The following is a 9,091-nucleotide window of genomic DNA, read 5'->3' on the forward strand; positions in this document are numbered from 1 at the left end:
ATAGTGTAGCAGGGAGGCGTAATGTAGTAGCGTAGATGGTATATACAGCCGATACCTTCCCTTTGTCTCGTTTTTTCACAGCTGACTATTGCTACTTTAGTGAAAGGGTTAATCCATTCAGTAGTGAGTGATCCTTTGTGAATGAAGAATATTAGGGGGTAGGGCATCTGAAACGTATCAAACCTTCACATAGAGCTGCAGTCAAGGCTTCAATAGTAAACCCCAGGCAGCTGTCATGGTGTATTGATCATCATGCATCCGTCCATCCGACGTGGGAAACCTGATATCCAATCACAAATGGGCATAGAAGAGAGACTGGAAGAAAAGCATGAGCGTGTGAGCGTTAGACTGCAGTAATGCCGTACATTAGACAGCTAACAAAGCAGCTATAGGGAATCATTGCTCTATTGCAAAACACATGCAGCGCCTCGTACTCTGCTGCAAAGCATCTACAAGGTAGAAATGGCTGCCATGGGGAAGTTCGATGATATGTACTATTATTACAGATAACTGTCCTCACATGTTATATAGGTGTAGCTGCCAGCATGATATGCTATACGGAGGCCAGGTTGTACTTTTCAATACAGTTTTGTACTTTTTTGTTTTCTTAATATTAAAGGGGTTGTTCAAGACGGAATAATCGGATAGGTCATCACTATGAGATCAGTGGGAGCCTGAAACCGGCCACCAAACTGATCAGATGAAAACTGCTCCGGAGCAGCTGCAGCTAAGTGATGTGCGCAGCGGTACACAGCAGCTCCATACACTGCTTAGTGGTCACTGTCAAGTACTGCACTTTATCTTTGCTATCAGTTGTTTAGTTCTGGGCAACCCCTTTAACTCACCTTAATTCAAGACATGCAATCTCCATATATACTGTACTAGTGTTATGCAGTCAGATAATAACTTAAAGCCCAATGCACGTTGTATATTTTATTTTTACAATGTTGCTTTAATGGAATGTATAAAGCAGATAATGTGCTTTGCAAATTCTTTACACAGAAATGACAAGGGATGCTTTCAAAATTGCAGATTCTGTATTATCAATCATTTTATTATAAAGTCAGGAGACATGGAATTACCCTAAAAAGTGAAAACATGAATCTCGTTGAATTATAATAGTAATGTGTTTTTATTATGATATTTTTATATACTTACAATTCATATTAAAGTGAATTTGTCATCAGGTTTTTTTCTACCTAATCTGAGAACAGAATAATGTTGGGCAGAGACCCCGATTCCTGCGATGTGTCACTTACTGGGCTGCTTGCTGTAGTTTTTATAAAATCACTGTTTAATCAGCATTGTAGATAATCCAACCAAACTCCCACCATTAATTGGCAGCTTTCTACCTATGCACAGTATACACAGAAAGCAGCAAATCAGTGGTGTGGGTGGGGTAATACAGAGCTCAGCATTCAGAGAACTGATAGATCTGCAGCAGATAAAACAGTTTTTGATCAAAACTGCCGAGCTCAGTAAAGTAAGTGCTGCATCACTGGAATCAGGGTCTCTGTCCCTACATCATGCTGCTTTCCGATGGGGTAGCAAAAACGTGATAACAGATTCCCTTTATGCACATGCCACAGCTTCTCCCATTGAGATACTTTATATGTTGCATATAGGATATCTTTGCATTGGACTAAGTAGACAGTGAGACTAAATAGCTTAATCCAAAACACAGTTTTATATTTGTAACTGTTTGATCTGTTCTTAACTAGAGCTTCTCTCTCTTCTGCTTGCAGCTGTCAATGAGAGAAGTTGGAGAAGATTTACAGGAGCAGATGAACTCTATGATGGGCGCACTCCAGGAACTGAAGCTACTCCAGGTTCAGACAGCTCTTGAACAGCTGGAAATTTCTGGGGAACAGAACCGGCTTCAAACTATGAGAGTGAATCCATATTGCCAAAGTGTACACGAGGCTACTGAGGTCAGGCATGAGTCCAGAAAACAGGCTGAGAATATATGGGCAGGTGGAAAGAGTCTAGACAACAGCTCGTTGGCTAGTAGCCGAGGGTCATGGGCTGTTAGCACAGTTAGCTCTGTCTCCATTCCAAGCATCAAACAAGGTCATCAGGTAATGTCGGAAAGAAGAGCGGAAACTGAGACCTCTTTGCCCATATTGCCTTCAGTGGACAGGTGGCCAAAATGTGACTCACAGTCTACGTCTTCCAGCTTTCGTAACAATTTCCTTCATGATAATACTCACTCTGACATTGAACGCAGTTCTGAGGATTTTATATGTGATGAAGCCAATGACTGGACATCTTCTCTTATGTCACAGAGCCGGAACAGACAACCCCTTATTTTGGGTGACAACATATTTGCAGATCTTGTTGGAAACTGGTTAGATCTACCAGAGATGGAGAAAAAAGGAGAAAACTGTGAAAGCGTTTTAAGCGTCAGCAGATCGCATGAAATTTACAAAAAGTTTTCCCTAACGGCCAATTTTTTCAAAAAGTTTTTACGAAGCGTTCGTCCAGACCGAGATAAACTACTTAAAGAAAAACCTGGTTGGCCAAATTTTGAAGAGCAAAAACCTCAAATCTACAAGAGGAGCAAGAAAGCGAGTAAAACAAAAAACGTTTTTTACTTCCCATCAGCCAATGACTTTAAAAGTAAAGTTGAAAAACAAGGCAGAAGTGATGGCAAAAGCTTTGCAGTAAGTGCCAAGAAAGACCAGAAACAAGGAAATTCTATGTACACAGGGTTTGACATGAACACAGCCGTATGGGTTTAAGATGAAATGCTTAGTGGAAACCTTTCATGGCAGATCCATAAGAGTCATTCGCATTGTGTCTACTTGAGTATATTCAGCTAAGCCGAATACTACATTTATCTCCATATACCTTTTTATTATTAAAAGGTTTTGATTTTTTTCTTGTAGGCTTCACATATTACAGCTACCATAGATATTTAGAAGACCAAGCTGGTTCTTGGTACTCAAGATATCTCTTTTTTTCCTGTCTACTTCTCTTTGAACTACTACAAAATTATTTTTGACAATCTGCCCAAAATAGACTTTAATGGATTGCAGAAAAATCAGGTTTCGGGGCAATTATGAGCCTGAGCAATTCATTTAGTGCAATTATAGAACAATGTAAATTGCCAGTTATTTACACTAATCCCAAACTTGTCAATGCGAGCCATAACAAATGATGTCTCCTAAAGCCTTGAACCTTTACTGCCGGGATCTTCTTGCATCATATGGCTTAAGAAAGTCTATTTTTTATATCGTATGGTTAAAAGGAAAAAGAAAGGTCATTGTTGTTTTGTCAATGCTGAAAGCAAGTGAAATTCCTACTAATACTATGACTGGACTGATCTGTCCAGTAATTACCTCAAGGCCTATCATATCTTGGTATCGTCTTTGCATCTCCAGAAATAAAGTAACTTGAAATGACTAAATATACAATTGCTTAATCAATGGAAGCATGGACATGTGTTAGATCAGGAGCAAGGCATGAGCACTGGATACAATGTGCATTTTGTTTTCTATAGTTGCACTCTAAAAGCACTCCTGATGCAATGTGACAAAGTTGTTTCATCAATGTACGTTGGATAGAAGCCTAAGTCTTATGTATGTTTGTGACTTACTCCTAATCATCTGATCATGGACTAAAACAAAGTTCTGAATTTTATACTCGTAATTTCGTGATTGATCATCCACATCATATCTACTGCAGATTCCCTTGGGTTTCTATGCTCAAATACATATCAGACAAAATAAGACCCTCATCTCACTTATCTCACTTCATTATGGTGTCAACACACCATTTTTCACAAGGTGTCACCTTTTTCTAACATATTTGCTTTCATTAGGGTTAGGCCTTGTCATTTCTTTTGACCTGGACAGTTTTGTATTGTTTGTGATGTTAAAGAAAATCCTGTCAAAATTAAATATTTTAATAGTGAAATAAATATGACCAATATGGCATTTATTGGTATCGGGTAGCTTGTGTTTATTTATAGGATCTTCATTAACGTGGGTATCGGAAAAAAAGGCGACCATGCTCATTAAGGCATATGAACCAGCCAATATTGACCATCTAATTTGTATACTGGTGTCCCAACTTTCCTCTGATGGCTGATCTTGGGGAAAAAAGAAGTTGGGCATGTTGAATTTCAGCATGCCCAATCCTTTTGTTCTTGGGAGGGGGTTGTCAGTAGCTAACTCCCATTTGTCTTTTCAGACTATATGGACACTCTGTCAACCTATAAGGGGAGATGAAAGAGATATGCCAATAGTTACATAAAGTTTATGGCCACTTACAGTTGCCAATGAAAACCCTTTAATCGTCTGATTGGCTATATACAAGCCGATCGACTGGGGTGTAAAGGCTTATTAACACAGTGCGGCCAGAATTGTATGCACATAGAATGATCGTCAGTGCGATCATTAAGTGCCCATAGAATATTATTATCATCAGCATATCTCCTGTCTATACAGAATTATGTGCTGCCACTAAGGGCTCATTTAGATGTCAATGATTTTTCTTGTACACAAAACAAAAACAGTCCGAGTTTCATCAATATTTTGGATCAGGTCTTCATCAGTCCTTTCCATCAGAGTTTCATCAGCTTTTCTTGTATTAAACAAAGATAGATTTCCCAAGTTTCTCCTATCAAACAGTCCAGGAAAAACAGACAGATGACATTAAAGTACATTCCAATTTTTGCAATGACCCATAGACTTGCATTAGTGACTCGGATCAAAATCAGACAAGTTTCCACGTTTATGTGTGGACGTCTTGGTTCAAAAAAATACACAGACATTTGAACAACACGGATCAAACTCATACTTAAAAAAAACTAACGTCTAAATGAAGCCTAACAATGATTTTTATGCCAGCTTGAATGATCCAATGAATATTTTGCTCGTTGGTTGGGTGTTTATCAGCTCATCTTAATGAGTCTTTTCTTTCCTAATTGCTTCAGAGATGAAACGTCATTGAAAATACAATATCCCCAGTGCTGATAGTGGCTCTGGTTATCACAATAAGCATTCAGTTCCACTTCAACTGATGTTATATTAAATGAAAATATGGAAATGTGAAAATGTTAGGACTTGGGGGGGAACCCAGCACTGACAACATACCCCTCTCAACCTTGCCATATGCAGAACAAAGTATGGTCACTTCCCCTTCCCTAAACCAGTGCGTGCAATCATGACATGGTCTTATGAAATATGGACCGGAAGTTCAACATTGCAGATATTTTAGGTCTGTAGTTTTCATGTCTTGTATACATAAAAAAAACATTGGTTTCCTGCAATGGTTCTGTAGTAGGGTTAGCATACATTACCCAAACGTTTGGAGCAAGGTTGAAAAACACTGTGCCTACCAGGTGAATAGGTGTGGTCAGCACATATTATTATATTATAGCACATTATATTATTTTTGCCACGAGATGAGAAACAGTTGCCATAACTATGCAATATGCACTAACCCTCAATGCTCAAAATCGTCTATTTTTTTCAATACATCTTAAAAAATATAAGCTAACATTTGATTGGTTTTTGTGGGTAACATCAAGTTTTTTCACAAGACTCTATAAATACAAGCTATAGGAATAGTAAATTTGGGTTTACCTAAATCTACATTTGTATTTTAGGAAATGACTCTACAGAATATAACTATCACTGTTAGTGGCCATTTTTTAGCCTTTTTGATATTTTTTTATGATTTGATTGTTACAATGTAGAATGTTGTATTTATTTGAGAGTTTGATATGTAGGTTGCTAGGCTGTAAACTGTCGTGTGTTTCCATACTGTATTACAGAAGCTGTGTGAAATGTGTTTCGCTTGTATGTTAGTCTTCTAGATTAGAACTTGATGTGGAAATTGAATTTTGCTTTTCGGATATAAGTAGGTATTAATATACCTGTATTTAGAAAGGTACTCCGATCTGAAGATATGAGCTCGCCATATCTGGCAGCACCACTTACAGAAAGTGTTCGACATAGTTGGGTGCATCCTGTGCTGGCATTGACTCATCACAAATGCTAAGCCAGCTCCCTTCTCTGTTTTTGTATGGGCCTTAAAGCGAATCTGTCAGCAGGATTCCCCCCCCCAAACTATCTGCACATATAGCTCTTTCAAAGACAAGTCCAGCAATACCTTTACATGGCCAGTCTGTTCCTTCAATACTGAGAAATCAGAGTTTGAATTGATATGCAAATGAGGCTGTAGATATGAAGCCTTTGTCACTCCAGCTCTATTTCCCACCCAGTGCAACCTCCTACCTGTCTAGTAGCTCTTTTGCCTGAAGTCACACAGCAGAGGGGCTGTCAATCAAGCAGGAGGTGGTGAGGAATAGAGCTGGAGTGGGCGGGGAATAGAGCTGGAGTGACAGAAGCTTCAGATCTACTCCCTCATTTGCATATCAATTGAAACTTTGATTTCTCAGTAATGGAGGAACGGACTGGCCATGTAAAGGTATTGCTTGTCTTTAAAAGAGCATAAAATAGTTTGGGTGTGAAATTATGATGACAGATTCCCTTTAATAGAGAAAATTGATTGTGCCAGTTGGTCAGCTTACTTTACTTGCCAATATAGGAAGCTCTCTCCTGTGTAAAACACAAGCCAAAAGTAGACCTGCCTTGACCCAATCCCGGCACTTATATCTTGAGATTAAGAAACCTCTTTTAATACAAATATATTAGTAACTTGCATATATCTATTTTATAAACTGCTCTAATGATTATATTTTCAAGCACACAGCCCTTATATTTTGAGATTGTGGAGTAAACTGAAATGATTTTTCTGAATTCTTAAGGTCAATGCACACAATGTGCTTTTGATGCTTTTTCTGCACTAATTATCATGTAGAAAAAATAGGGCAGAAAATAGTTTTAGAAAAGTAAATGTGTTTTGTTTTTTTAAATCTCATGTAGTCGTTGCTATTTTGTAGCTTTCTACAAGGAGAGGATCGAGTATGACCACCAAAATAAAATGCATGAAAAAACACTTGAAAAAAAATGCAACAAAACACAAATCCATGATTAAAAAAAGCATCAAAATTGACTATAATTGATGTGCATTTTACTTGTGGATTCTTGTGTATTTTTACGTGAAAAAAAAATGATTAAAAAATACATGTGCATTGACCCTTAGAATCCCTCTGATATGTAAGCACAGGAAATAAGCACCATAATAATATAAGATATCACAATCGTCTATAACATTGGCATGTGACTTGTCTATGTCAGATTGCATGTGATCCAGTTATTAATTGGTTTCTAACTGGAATAAAGGTGTAAATAAGAGCTAAAAATACAGACGTTACAGAGGTTTGGTTTAAAGTAGACACAAATGTAATAACTAAACTTATCCTTGTGAAACTGTGAAGTGAAAAACTATTTTTAAATCCCTTTACTGAATTCTAAGGACTTGTGCCTGCCGACGTATATGTCTAAATTACTGTTATTCCTGAAATTCCTCATTTCCTTGCAGGTACGCTCGGCCCTTGCCCCAAGTTAAATGTTTATCCAGGGCTTATAGTTGTGACATCAGCTGGATTCCTACAAGGGACATTCCAGTTCTTAAGATATTGTACTCTAAGCCTTAAGGTACAGAATGTATGTCATACCTCCCAAAGGTCCCTCTTTTGGAAGGACATTTCCTAGTTTGGACCCAAGTCCTTCTGACCCTCTTTTCCCATTATATGTCCCTCTTCTTGATCTGTGAAATAGATGTGCATCTTTAAACTTATTGCTCCATAAACTACATGTTTTTTATTTATTAGACCTCATCCTATACTGGTGCAATTTAGACCTTAAAAATGTAAACATTCAGATGATTTTTGTGTTGATATTGAATGAAAAATTACAAATGTAGAGATATGCATGAAAACAGATCTTTCACACAATGAGCCATGTGTGATCAGCCGCAATGTTTGGTATTGCCTACATGATGAAGAGCGATAAATGAATAGCAATTTTACAAATATACAGTAAGCTTAGAAATCACCATACTTTAAACTACAATCTTATATTGGAATGGACATCAACATGAAATGGTTAATTATAAAATGTTACGTTATAAATTATCCAATATCTGTAGGATAGGGGACAGCTTACAGATCGCTGGAGGTTTGATTGCTTGGACCTTGCATGATCCCAAGGTCCCGGCTCTGGAACCTTGGATCTGGGCTCTGATAAACCCTGTCTTGAATGGAGTGGAGGTGCGTATCCTTGACCTCCACTCTTTTTATTGTCTATGAGTTTGACAGAGAAAGACAGAGCTGCAGAGCCTGGTTTCCAGGTTCCAATCTTCAGATCGCTTGGACACCTAGTGAGAGGTAAGTTATCACTTGGCTTATAGATATGGGATATTTTAATGTTTTGGGAATAACCATTTGAAGAGGTTGTCCTCTACTTTAGCACTGATGACCTATCCTTAGGATAGTGTATATCAAACAAAGAGAAAGAGGTACACTATATTTGCAGTGATCACCCGAAATACTATAAAGACAATAGAAATAAATACATTTTATTTCATATCCACAATTGCACTATAAACCCCAAAAAAACTAAAACACAAGTATAAAGCTCAGTGGCATGCGTCCCACTGAGTATAAACCTGTAGGATAGGTCATCAGTGTCTGATCGGTCTGAGTCTGACACTCGGCACCCCTACCGATTAGCATTAGCTGTTATCGGTGTTGCTGGAGGTGGCCTCCAGCCAGAAATACTCACTTGTGGAGCTGCTTCATCTTCTGGTAGTGGCTGCGGCAGGGTACTGCACAGGAGGATACTGCACATCTGCCTCTATTCAAATCAATAGGAGGCGGATGTGTAGTACCCTGCTGTGGCCACTATCAGAAGACTGCCAGCTCCGTAAGTGAGTATTCCCAGCCGACACAGCTGATCAGTGGTGGTGCCGGGGGTCTCAAACCTCGACTGATCACATATTGATGACCTATCCTAGGGATAGGTCATCAATGCTAAAGTACTGGACAACCTCTTTAAGGATAGGTCTACACTAGAGACTAGCAAACTGTAATGTTGGGGGTTCGTACAGGACACCTAGTGTCTGGTGCTGAACTCTGAACACGGACTTCTGCTGGAGGTGTGTTTTAGTGTTCAGA

General features: G+C 38.5%; 1 protein-coding gene across 1 annotated transcript in view; it reads left to right on the forward strand.

Annotated features, from left to right (window-relative positions):
• Positions 1-7,838, forward strand: part of INKA2 (inka box actin regulator 2) — a 42,418-nt gene extending 34,580 nt beyond the window's left edge. The window contains exon 2 of the mRNA XM_073667192.1: positions 1,746-7,838. Coding sequence (XP_073523293.1) covers positions 1,746-2,741 — 996 coding nt within the window. The 3' untranslated portion in view covers positions 2,742-7,838. The remainder of the gene's footprint in view (positions 1-1,745) is intronic.
• The last annotated feature ends 1,253 nt before the right edge of the window (positions 7,839-9,091 follow it).

The sequence above is a fragment of the Phyllobates terribilis genome, unplaced genomic scaffold, assembly GCF_046119375.1.
Source record: "Phyllobates terribilis strain yellow unplaced genomic scaffold, ASM4611937v1 Scaffold_2__4_contigs__length_985480577, whole genome shotgun sequence".
NCBI lineage: Eukaryota > Metazoa > Chordata > Amphibia > Anura > Dendrobatidae > Phyllobates > Phyllobates terribilis.